Source organism: Emys orbicularis, chromosome 1 (assembly GCF_028017835.1).
Source record: "Emys orbicularis isolate rEmyOrb1 chromosome 1, rEmyOrb1.hap1, whole genome shotgun sequence".
In the NCBI taxonomy this organism is placed as follows: Eukaryota; Metazoa; Chordata; order Testudines; family Emydidae; genus Emys; species Emys orbicularis.
This window is the reverse complement of record NC_088683.1, coordinates 9,881,705-9,895,270: the sequence shown is the minus strand read 5'-3', so window position 1 is coordinate 9,895,270 and position 13,566 is coordinate 9,881,705. Positions and strand designations below refer to the sequence as shown.

Genomic DNA, 13,566 nt, shown 5'->3' with positions numbered 1-13,566 from the left:
AATAAAACGAAAATAGTAGCTGTTGAAATGATGTATCATAGAGCCATTTTCACCATTGTGATGATTTCTTATGGGTTTTTTTTATTTGGATTTATGGAAAGGCATCTGATTCCAGAGGCCCATTGGCACACAGTCATGTGTGCAGCGCACACTCGGCTGTGCCTCGTTTGAGGGTTTTAATCCAGAGTCAAAAGTTTTCAATTATTTAATTTTTAAACCATTTTATATTGGTGAATTTTTCACTCAAAATGACTTTTTTTTATCCTATTCTCTGGGTGGGATGACTGAGGGGGTGAGCTGAGTGAGGAGGATTTTTGGAAGGTATTCTTGTGGAGATATTTATTTAATGATGATGGTCACTCAGTCAAGTATCTCATGTCTGTTGTAAAGATCAGAAAGTGCCTAGGGTTCAGATAGATATTTGTCATAAATTGAAATAAATAATAGTCTATATACGTGCCTGTCTGTCTATAAAATATTATGGGTCAGGCTGGGAGCTGAGTAGGACTTTCCCTGAAATTGCAGCTCTGGGCTGCTTCAAGCTGTTCAGGTCCAGCCATCTGAACTGACAGCGGGAAGACTCTCTTTCCTGAGCTCTCAATGGGACCTGCCCCTGCTGGGCCCAGGTCTCTGGGGGAAGAAGCTGCCTAAGTCAAATGGAGAAGGGTCAGAAGGAAGAATGGGATAGGGAGTGTGGGCGGAGGGGTGACTGGTGGCCAGGTTGCTGGATAGGGTTGCCAACCCCTGCCCCGCCTCTTCCCCCAAGGCCCCGCCCTCATCGCTCTTCTTCCCTCCTATCGCTCACTGCATTTCCACTCTCCCCTCTACCCAAGTCAGGAGGGACTAGCCTGCGGAGCCAGGGCTGGGAGCTGCAACCACCCAATGCAGGTAGGAGGCAGCCCTGGCTGAGTAGGGGCTGGTGCCGGTGATGACCTGGCACCTCCCCGCCCGCAGTAACCAGACTTTGGATGTCTGGTCAGGTGCCCTTTTCGACCAGACTTTCCTGTCGAAAACTGGTCACCTGGCCACCCTATTGCTGCGGGATAGACAGATCAATTAAGGACATGGGTGAGGAGGAACGGGGATTGGCTGGGCATGGAGACAGAGGAGAAGCAGCTGGGGAGCTGGCAGGAACAGGGAGTAGGTGGGCAAGGAGATTGGGACTGGGTATGGGTGGAGACTGGGACTGGGTCAAGGAGTCCAGAAGAATGAGATGGAGGATTTGTTGGGCAAGGAGTCTGAGATTGGGGCTGATTAGGTGAGGAGAATGGGGCTGGGACAAGCCATGGTGTGAAAGTGACAAGACTGGGACACAAAGATACATTGGTGGGAATGGGGTAGAAGAGGTCTCGAAGGGAACCCAAGGATCCTGAGTCTCATCATTCTTCTGCTGTTAGCAACTATGTGTGAAATGCACTGGAAAAGTGCCCCGTCCCTCGCTAGTGCTGATCCACATAGAGGATGACAACCAAATAATTCTATCTGTTATTCCATTAACTCAAGTGGCAGAGCTTGGTGTGATGGATCTAAAGGTTTCAACCCTGCTGTTGAGTACACAATCTTGATTCATTCCCAGAGCAGGTCCATCCCGTTCACTGAAGGAGGGAGGAAACCTGTGGAAAAAAATTGTATGTGATCATGTAATTGAAGACCGTATCATAATGCATACTTGCAAGGGGGGCAAACTAATGTTGTACAAATAACCTTAATTCTGGCTTTTCCTCCCTTTTGAGTGCCGACTTTGCAACCTTAATAATGTTCTTTTAATATGGGGGGGTTTGTGTGTAATATATTTTCCATGAGATCAGTTTTTTAGTGAGATCATAAATAGTGAGGGCAGGGGAAAATCACTTATAGCATCCACCCACACTGCTTAGCTGTTCTCTTTGAGATGACATCCTTATTAGGTTTTTACTCAATCTTTTCTCATGCAAAATCCCCACTTACTGTAATGGAGTCTTTTGAACCAGTGAAAATTTCAGTGTTTCACTGTCATTACCATTATCATTTAATCCTACTGTTCTTGAATATTTGCAGTGATGGTTCCTCAACCATATCCCTCGGTCATCCATTCCACTGCGTATTTGCTTTGGCTCTTAATAACTTTTCCCTAATATTTAGCTTGAATTTTCTTTCCTTAGCTTTAGACCATTGTTCTCGGAAGCTTTGCTGAGCAGTCTTAAGTTTCACACTCCCTAAATCATCTCTGCCTATCAGCATTCACACGCATTGTGATTACTTTATGGTTCGCGTCAAGTAAAATGCAAATCCCTTAAAGCACCGCGGACACGCTTCTGGTCCTTACTGAATGATAATGAGCCACTGTCACCCTGTCTGTGCCAAGAAATTACATAATATTAGAACACATGGTTACTTAACCTGGTGTAGTTTCCTGATGTAGACAAGGTCTATGGTGATTGAAGTGGGAGCCTTAGGAGAGTTTTGGGATAGAAATTAATGCACGAGGCTGGGAACTAAGAATTCTGTATCTAATCCTGGGTCTGATACCAACTCTTCCTGTGGCCTTCGGCAAGTTGTTTACACCCCATTCCTACGGACAGTTATGCACATGCTCAAACTGTGAACATGTGAGTAGCCCCTCTGACCTCAATGGCAGTATTCATCAGCTTAAAGCTTAGCAGGTGCCTATGCATTTGTGAAACTAAGCGCTCTGCCTTGCTTTCCTTATCTGTAAAACAAGGATACTACCAGGGGCATTGGGAAGGTTAATTCTTATTTCTAAAATTACTTTCCAGATCAGAAATGCTCTGTAAGAAGCCCTGTATAAAGAAGGGTATCCATATAAAGAGTGATATGAACATTGCAAATAGATATGGGAACAAATATAAAAGCACAGTAGGTCACAGCTTAATCATGACAAGCATCCCCTTGAAGACATCAGGAAATGTCAGTCCACAGAAGTTGGTGACATTGGGTGTGTTATTTCAGAGATAGGCCTCTTCTGCCTCTCTCTTGCTTCATGACTCTGCAGTTTCCCTGGTGGATAACTTTATTCGCTTTATCGATCTGTGCAAACAAGGGAATAAACTGCCTTCCTTTGTGTTTCTCTCCATGTGCGTTTTGCTCACTGCAGCTCTGACAGTTGAGTGAATTTTCAAAGTTATTGGACTGAATGGGTCCCCATGCAGATGCTACCTCACCCCATATGTGTCATTTTAGACTGATGAAGTCAGCAGAGTGTAAGCATTAGGGAACAAATGGTTTATATCTGAAAGAAATCATGCTGCTGAAATTGACAGGGGACTCTCTCAATCCTGCTAAGAGAAGTTACCTCATCTAGAGAACTACGTGTGGAAGCAGAAAATATTGACAATTAAGAAAATCATATTGATCTGTTCAGGGGGCATAGTAACTGCTAAGACATCGCTGATAAATGCCGGAAATGTCAGAAATGCCTCCGTTCAAAAAATCCTTCCCATGGAGAGGAGGGATGGCCCAGTGGTTAAGAGACTGACTTGGGAGACTTAGGTTCAAATCCCGGCTTCACCACAGGCTTCCTGTGTGACCTTTGGCCTGTCATTTCATCTCTCCATGCCTCAATCCCCCTCCTCCCTGCAAAACAGAGTTAGTAGCACTGCCCTGCATCACCAGGGTGTGGTGAGCGTAAATACATTAAAGTCTGCAAGGTGCTCAAATACTGCCATAATGAGAGCCATACAAGTACTATAGATTGATAAACCAATTATTTGTGATTTCTCTTGTTATCATCCTCATCACTTCAAGAAATAAAGAAAAAAAAATGACTCACTTCGGTCATTTTGGATGTAAATCAAAGGAACCATCTTTGCCTTGAGGGTGTCACTTTATTGATTTGAGAGGAGGTAGTTCCTGGAAAAAGCAGCTCTCTTGGCCAAGCAAATTATGTCAGTGAAATACAGATGTGTTGATGGAGAAGATGCTAAAATTTTTGAGGAGGGTGGGACATTAAGTGGGGGGCGATATTCGGAAAAAGGCAGCATGCCTTCTGCATGCATATCAGTGAATGTGATCCAGTCACTTCTCCTGGAATAAAATAATAATACATAGCACATATACAGCATTTTTCTTCCAGGGATCAATCAGTTCATGAGGAGGGGCACTGTGGCCAAGTGGATAGAGCACTGGACTGGAACACAGGAGATCTGAGTTCTATACCTGGTTTTCAGCCTGGCTGGGTGACTTTGAGCATGTCATGTCATGTCACCTCTCCGTGTCTCACTTACCCTGTCTGTAAAAATGGGGATAATGATACAAAACTCCTTTGTAAAGTGCTTTGAGATCTGCTGATGAAAAGAGCCATTTAAGAGTGAGGGGTTGTTATTGTTCGAAATAAAGTAGAACATAATTTTACAGAAAGGGAAACTGAGTCATGGGTAGGTAAAATGATTTGCCCAAGTTCACATGCAGGTCAGAATTTTCAAAAGTGACTAATGATTTTGGGTGCCTCCATTTTAAGTAGATTCTCAGCCCTTTCTGAAGATCAGGAGCCTTTAAGGAATCTCAAATTGGGTACAGTCAAGGGCATAGCTGGTGATAAACTCAGGAGTCCTGCCTGTGTCCAGTGCACTCTGTTAGAACTCCATTGCCTCTGAATCTTACAACTCTTTCCCGCCAGCTCCCATGATTGACCCTGTGTTCTCACACTAGTTGTATGCGTGGGACGTTACAACGTGTAGGTCATGGTAATTGTATTGTGTGGCTAAGTATGATTTCCCTTTTTATATTTTAGATTTATTCAGGAGATTGAGCATGCCTTGGGCCTTGGCCCAACCAAACAATGTCCGCTCCGGGAGTTCCTCACCATGTACATCAAGAACATCTTCCTTAATCAAGTCCTAGCAGAGATCAACAAAGAGATAGAAGGTGTCACCAAGGCATCCGACCCCCTGAAGATATTGGCCAATGCGGACACCATGAAGATGCTAGGAGTTCAACGGCCTCTTCTGCAGGTACCCAAGCTGAGCGACTCGCCAGCATTTTTTTGTTGTCACATGCCTGTGGCTGTATTGGCAGCAGAAGCAGTGTGCAATTTTTTTTAGAGAGAAGTTTTACATGCGTTCCGATATGGGTCCCCTTAATTTGGTGGCTTTTACCTATGTACTGTTTTGTACTCCCTAACTTTTACATTGATGTGTGGAGGGAGGAGGCTGCCAAACACGAAACAATCTCTCCCTCGTCCTTAGCTCTCTCATTCTCAGGGACTAGTACTTGATGCACCTGGCTCTGATTTGAATGACTTCCTTACCTGCCCTTCATTCTGAAACCAGCTTTCACTCCTGTGTTGCTCGCCTTGCATTTTTCCTACTGTCCCTAACACCCACCCAGTAAGTTACACCTATGTTTTGCCTGTGCAGAAGGGTAAATCACACCACCAACCCTGCAGTTAATGGCATCTCTGCATCTCACCCATTATAGTGCACTAATCTGGTGGTAGGGCTTATGTCACTTTCACAAGGAGTCCAGACGATGTAATCATCCAATAAACAACAGTAAATCCATCATGAAGTATTGTTACCAGCTTTCTTAAAACGTTTGCTATAAGGGTTTTTTTGTTTTGTTTTTTTAAATACAGTATTATCTTGTGTCTGACCTTTGGAAACTGGGGATGCTTGCAAATCTTAGAACATTTCAAGCTGACTAAACAGTATTTTGTTATTAAGAAATTTTGCTTAAAGGTTATAGTATTTAAATGGGACATGCTTCATTGTAACAGTTCTTTATCAGTCTCATGAGGACTAGTAGGGATTGTAATAAACCTATTTCTTTTCCTTACTTGGGTGATAACGAAATATATGGAGGCCCATTGAGAGGTCTGGCGTGGTGTCTAGTGCACAGGACTGGGAGGTCAGAACTGAGATCTAACCCTGGCTCTGATATTGACTCCTCTCATGGCCTTTTTCAAGTAATTTAACCTCTCCGCCTCACTTATCCCATCTATAAAATGGACATATTATTACCAGTCCACATGACCATAGGTGCTGAAACTACGGGTGCGGCAGATGCTGCCGCACTCCCTGGCTGGAAGTGGTTTCCATTATATACAAGGTATACAGTTTGGTTGGATGGCTCTCAGCATCTTCACTATACAAATTGTTCTAGCACCCCTGCACATGACAGCGGTATTTTGAGGATTGATTAACAATTGAAATGTTCTATGAAGATCAAAAGTGCTGTCCAAGTGCCTACATAATATGTATCACTGTCAGGGGGGGGGGGTAGCTCAGTGGTTTGAGCATTGGCCTGCTAAACCCAGGGTTGTGAGTTCAATCCTTGAGGGGACCAGTTAGGGATATGGGGCAAAAATCTGTTGGATGATTTAATTGGGGATTGGTCCTGCTCTGAGCAGGGGGTTGGACTAGATGATCTTCTGAGGTCCCTTCCAACCCTGAGATTCTATGTATTTGCAATTTATATTTTGGTTTAGAAAAGATTAATTGTGAAAACAGTCTGTAGCAGTCTGTATTTCATGTTTTGTTGTTCATACTAATGAACTTCAAGACAAATACAACCAGTCAATTGATCCAAGTACAATGGATTTGAGTTGCTGTATCTCCAGCAAGTTTAGAATATATTTAAACTATCACAAACAAATGAAAGCTAGAGTCAGAGGAAAGATTTTCGGAAGTGCCTAGAGGGATTTAGGAGTGCACATCCCTTAGATCAGCGTTTCTCAACCACCGGTCTGTGAACCGGCGCTAGTCCACGGCAGCCTCCTTGCCAGTCCCCGAGATTTCCCTGACACAGTTTAGAAGGGCAGCAGACAGCCGGGTCCCTGAGATCTCCCTGACACAGTTTAGGAAGGCAGCAAGCCGGTCCCTGGTTCAGAAAAGTTCAGAAATATTGCCTGAGCTGCTTTGGAGACTCTTCTCACAGTAAAATATTTTGGGGCAGCACAACACCTTCAAACTACTAGGTTTTTAACATGGATTTCTCCTCCCTGCAATGTGAATCTTTTACAGTCACCTGCCAGCCTCCATTTGCAAGACCAGGGGACTAAATGCATTATCAATAACATGTCCCTCATATATGATGTCACAAAATAGCATTGTTCCAGCCGAAGAGCAGCCGTGATTGTTAAATGAGCATATGGAAAATGACAGGGAGCGGGGGCACCTGTGGAGTAGCTTTTTACCTCTGGACTTCTGAGTTCCGATCCTTATATGAGCTGAAGATAACTTTGGTGAATCTCATCCTAGCTTTGGAATAGCAGAAATGTTACAGATCAGAACTGAGGTGTAATAGCAGGACAGCAGTAGCAGGCAAGCTGCAAGGCAGGTGCATGAAACATAAACAGAGTTGTGTGAAGAACCTTCCATTAGACTAGTAGGAGTTTTTATAGATCAGAACTAGAAAGCAGATGCAGAGCGATCTGGCTCACTTGGGAAGCTGGGCACAGGCAAACAATATGGGTTTTAATACGGCTTAACACCATTAATTTGGGCTTGAATAGGGACTGGGCGTGGCTGGCTCACTACAAAAGCAGTTTTCCCTCTCTTGGTATTGACACCTCCTCATCAATTATTGGGAGTGGACCACATCCACCCTGACAAAATTGGCCTTGTCAAGTGGTTCTCCACTTGTAAGGTAACTCCCTCCTCTTCATGTGCCAGTATATTTATGCCTGTATCTGTAATTTTCACTCCATGCATCTGAAGAAGTGGGTTTTTACCCACGAAAGCTTATGCCCAAAAAAATCTGTTAATCTTTAAGGTGCCACCGGACTCCTTGTTGTTTTTGTGGATACAGACTAACACAGCTACCCCCTGATACTTAATGTATACATAGAAGAACAAAGAACATCAACTAGACTTACAGGATATGAGACTCTATCCAGGGAAGCAGCAACGTGGAAAAAGATTTGGGAGTCATGGTGGATAATCATTTAAACGTGAGCTCCTACCGCAATGCTGTGGCCAAAAGGGCTAATGTGATCCTTGGATGTATAAACAGGGAATCTCGAGTAGGAGATTTTCCTCTGTATTTGGCACGGGTGCAACCACTGCTGGAACACTGTATCCAGTGCTGGTGTGCACAATTCAAGAGGGATGTTAATAAATTGGAGAGGGCCATGAGAATGATTAAAGGATTAGAAAACCTGCCTGATAGTGATACATTCAAGGAGCTGAATCTATTCAGTTTAACACAGAGAAGGCTAAGAGGTGACTTTATTATAGTCTGTAAGTATCTACCTGGGGATCATATGTTTAGTAACAGGCTCTTCAATCTAGGAGAGAGAGGTATCATATGATTCAGTGGCTGAAAGTTGGTGTTAGACAAATTCAGACTGGAAATAAGTAAATTTTTAACATTAAGAGTAATGAACCATTGGAACAATTTACCAAGTGTTGTGGTGAATTCTCCAACACAGACAATTTTAAAATCAAGATTGGATTTTGTTCCCAAAGCTCTGCTCTAGGAATGATTCTGGGGAAGTTCTATAGCTTGTATTATGCAGGTCAGACTAGATGATCACAATGGTCCCTTCTGGTCTTGGAAACTTGGAATCCATGAAAAGCATTGGCAGAGCTGGATTGGCCGGAGTGTGGTATAGTTCAAGAGTGAGGTGTGTCTGCACTGGTGGAAGTTTTGCATGTTACTTACTCATCCCATGCCTGTCTCCAGTACTAATAGTTCCTCACTTTCACAAGTTCCAAATGAAAGAGGAAATAGACATGGTCGGTTGTGGGCAGTAAAATTTGAGACTTGACTTTCAGTAGGTAGTGGAAAATCACATTTCAAGCCTGGTCTTCTGGCTTCCAGGGCAGAAAAACTGTATTAAAACTGAAATAAAAAGATGCAATATAAGGCAGAGTGATTTTAATTCAAGACTAGATGGCTTGAAACAGCATAACCAGTCAAGTCCATTAGAGTTGTATAGGAAAAAACGCAGATTATTGTTGTGGGCATTCCTGGGGTATCTTGCTTTTTTCTCTTTTTCTTTTACATCAGTAACTCGCTTGTGAGAATTAGAATGGATAAGAAATCCAAATCAGTCTGCCCAAGCAGATGACCTTATTAGGAGCTGATAATTCTATTTGGTCATATCAGAGTGTAGGCTTTGGATCAGGGCCATTGAAGCTATTAACCTTCCAAATTTGTTTTGGATTCTTAGCAAGATGATATATATAGATATATATGATATATGCCTGCCTCCTCTGTAGCCATGTGAATTTGCTTAAGGTCCATTTGAGGTTGAAGAGACGGACTGGATTGTGATTTCTCATTCAGTCCCTATAATTTGTCAATCCTTAGTACCTTTAGTGAGGCTTGCCACAAAGGGTATGTCTACACAGTAACTAGACACAGGACCCTGCGAGGTGGGAGGGGTCCAGAGCTTGTACTCTGGCTTGGGCCCAGAAGTCTGCACAGGTGTGAAACAGCCCCACAGCCCAAGCCCCATGAGCCCTAATTGGCCAACGCAGGCCAGACGAGGGTGTCTAGCTGCTGTGAAGATGTACGCAAAGTGGCTAGTCGTGGTGGTAGTTTTATGATGTAGACACACATTCACTAGGATCTGGGTTAAGAACCATTAAGAACCATCCACTCCCTTTGCATAGTCCACCTTGACATGTTTGAAGCAAAGACCTCCATCGTAGGGAAAAGGTTTTCTGCCATCCTAACCCATCATGTCCCTCTCAAATTAGTGATGTAATTCTACAATGATGAAGCTAAAAACGTAGTAGCCCATTAAAAAAAATCTGCGCTTAACTATGAATAGGGCCTTATAAGTACTTTTAAAGCCATTATTCTGTAGTCAAATGGAAGACTTTTTTAATCACTCCCCTTTTAATACTGCCTGAACAGTCATGAACAAAAAACTAAATTGTCAAATATTCTGCATTAAAGTTTATGCTGCAGTTGTTTAAACCAGTATTCAGACTGAAAACAGCTTGACAACTTCTTATATCCTGTTCCCATGCTGTCAACCTCAAAAATGATAGATCTTTTCAGCAAGGTGGCCACTACCAACAATGACTTTGGACATGCGTCTTTCATGGTTTATGCCCAGTGAAAAGTGTTTCTTGCTGTTTGATCTTTGCAACTCCTGGACTATACAGTGCAAACTAGACTGGAACTGGCCTTTAGGGCATATGCATTTACTACCATGTATCATAGCAGCATCAATTGTCGTATATGGTAGGGCATAAAAGTTTCTGACAAAGGGCTGATTGCTGAAAATCTAGTTAAAGTCTCATTCAAAAATCTGAGTGCACAGCTGCTTGCCGGATAATGACTTGCTTGAGATAATTACCCCATTGCCTGGACTGATTATCTCGCACGCTAAGCTAACTCACTGCCAGGATCACTTGTGAGTTTCCTGAGGAAACATTACCAACAGCAATGGCACACTGTTTCTATCCTGTCAAATTACGGCATGTTAGTAAGAAGAATGATTGCAGTGAGGGGCATTCAACTGGCCACCAGTGGTGGTTGTTGCACACATTGGTTCAAAGTGGATTTCTTTATTATTAGAGTAAACAAATTAGTCTTCTTTAAGGTCCACTTGCAGCAGTAATCAAAATCTATTAGGCTACAATTGTGGCTGATCAATTGAATTTCTTGGTTTTGAGGGTGAACATAACCTTTGAGGAAGCACCTGTGATTCTAATCAATAAATTCTAATAATATTTTACAATGACACTGTGCCTCAAGAATATCAAAGTGCTTTACAGATAGTTACAGCCTGTGTGGCAGGTGACAACCATTTTTGCAGATGGGAGAACTAAGACACCAAGCGGTTGAAATAAGTTCAAGGTCACATTTTGAGCAGTGGCAGAGCTTTAAATAGAACCCAGGAGTCCGGTTCCCAGTCTTCTGTTTGAACCACTAGACAAAATTCCCTCTCAATGGAGAATCTTCCTATTCACTTGAGTGTTTCTTTACACTGATTCTTGCTCTCTCAATGTACTGCTATCTCTTCTGGAAGCGTTTACGCTCTGCATTGAGACAGATCATGTGACCACAGCATGGTCTAAATGCTATTGCTAGTTTAAGGCAAAATGTTACAATTGATTTGTTTTATTTAAAAAAAAAAACAAGTTCACATGCATATTCGGTAAAACATAGATGGGAGAACGGATTGAGTTGACAAGTTCATAAGGATTTATGTGGACATACTGGCATGGCATGCCATCAGGCTGAATTATTTTCTTTATCCCCAGTGTAGGAACATCCCACTCCCTCCCTCCCCCCCCCCATCCCCATGCCATCATAACAGTAGTCTCAGCTTCTTCAAACCATCCCACTAATGTGCTTCAAACTTGACCAAAAGGGGACAGAAGTAGGAATAACTCTATTGTCTGTTCAGTCCTGACTCTCGTCATGAGACTGCCAGTTAATGAAATGTCTAGAGATACTTGATTAGCTACCTAGGTTACACCACCATCTCATTTTATTTAGGCCACCAAATGTGTGTCACATGCTAATAACTTTTGGCCAATTCCAGCCCCACCTGGATTTGAATTTATGACTCAAAGAGATTACCAATGTGTCCATCTTATTTCTAATAATTTCTAATAACAAAATCATCCAAAGCACAGGACTTGGTGGTGATGAGGGACTTCAACTACCCAGATAGCTGTTGGGAAAATAATACAGCAGGCTACACATTATCCAACAGGAATGTATTGGAGACAATTTTTTATTTCAGAAGGTGCTAGGAGATAGCTGTTCTAGGTTTGATTTTGACAAATAGGGAGGAACTGGTTGAGAATTTGAAAGTGGAGGGCAGCTTAGGTGAAAGTGATCATGAAATAGCAGAGTTCATGATTCTAAAGAATGGTAGGAAGGAAAACAGCACAATAAAGATAATGGATTTCAAGAATGCAGACTTTAACAAACTCACGAAGTTGGTAGGTAAGATCCCGTGGGAAGCAAGTCTAAGGGGAAAAACAGTTAAGAGAGTTGGCAATTTTTCAAAGAAACATTATTAAGGGCCCAAGAGCAAACTATCCCACTGCGTAAGAAAGATAGGAAGTATGGCAAGAGATCACCCTGGCTTACCCAGGAAATCTTCAATGATCTGATACTCAAAAAAGAGTCCTACAAAAAGTGGAAACTAGGTCAAATTACAAAGGATGAATTTAACCAAATAACACAAGTATGTAGGGACAAAAATAAAAAGGCCAAGGCACGAAACGAGGTTAAACTAGCTAGAGACATTAAGGGTAACAAGAAAACATTCTACAAATACATTAGAAGCAAGAGGAATACCAAGGACAGGGTAGGTCCGTTACTCAATGAGGGGGGAAATGCAATAACAGAAAATGTAGAAATGGCAGAAGTGCTAAATGACTTTTTTTGTTTGTTTTTCACCAAAAAGGTTAGTAGCAATTGGACATCTAACATAGTGAATGGCAGTGAAAATGAGGTAGTTTAGAGGCTAAAATAGGGAAAGAACAAGTTAAAAATTACTGAGACAAGTTAGGTGTCTTCAAGACACCATTGGCTAATGAAATACTTCCTAGAATACTCAAGGAACTGACTGAGGAGATGTCTGAGCCATTAGTGATTATCTTTGAAAAGTCATGAAAGATGGGAGAGACTCCAGAGGACTGCAAAAGGAGAAATATAGTGCCTACCTATAAAAAAGGAAATAAAGACAACCCGGGGAAATACGGACCAGTCAGCTTAACTCCAGTACCTGGAAAGATAATGGAGCAAGTAATTAAGTAATCAATTTGCAAACACCTAGAAGATAAGTAACAGTCAACGTGCCGCAGGGACGTGCTGGCTGCCGCTTCCCACAGCTCCCATTGGCCAGGAACAGCGAACCACGGCCACTGGCAGCTGCGGGCGGTCGTGCCGGCGGACGGTCAATGTAAACAAACTGTCTCGCAGCCCGCCAGCGGATTATCCTGACAGGCCGCAGGTTGCCCACTACAGGTCTAGATACTACTTAGTCCTGCCTTGAGTGCAGGGGACTAGACTAGATAACCTCTCGACGTCCCATCCAGTCCTGTGATTCTATGAATTCTCTAAATATTTGCTTACCCAATCTAAGTGATATCCTATCATTTAAGAAACTTCTTAATTAATTTCATATATTTATTTTATTTTAATTTTTATCAAGTGCATAATTAAACCCAAGGCGCTTGTATGGAACTGTAAAACTTACCGCCAGAGTAGCACTTGTAGCACCTGTGTAATGTGTTTGAAGCAGCATTTAATAAGCAAGTAACCACATTCTGCACTAGCGTAAGTTTCCAAATGGTATTAATATGTTGCCCCATGTAGAGGACGTTGTAGTTTCTGGATTTCTGCTTTAAATTATTCCAGCGCTATTAATAATAATAATATAATCATATCTAGGTCTTTTATATGGCTTTTCATCAATAGATCTCAAAACGCGGTACAAAAGAAATCAGTATCATTATCCCCATTTTTCAGGTGACAAAGTTAGCATTTATAAAATTTGCTATTTGTAGGTTCTTATCTAACCCCACAGACATAATTTCTCTCTCTCTCTCTCTCTCTCTCTAAATCTGTGTATTTTGTAGTGCACTAACAAGTTTTGTTTCTAGGTGCCTCATACTAGTACTTTAAGATGAATTTATGACATTACGT

General features: G+C 42.2%; 1 protein-coding gene across 1 annotated transcript in view; it reads left to right on the top strand.

The window, feature by feature from the left end:
* The window catches only part of EXOC4 (exocyst complex component 4), a 607,048-nt gene that overhangs the window by 430,543 nt on the left and 162,939 nt on the right, over positions 1-13,566 (top strand). The window contains exon 11 of the mRNA XM_065409076.1: positions 4,730-4,949. Within this exon, the coding sequence (XP_065265148.1) occupies positions 4,730-4,949 (220 nt within the window). The remainder of the gene's footprint in view (positions 1-4,729; positions 4,950-13,566) is intronic.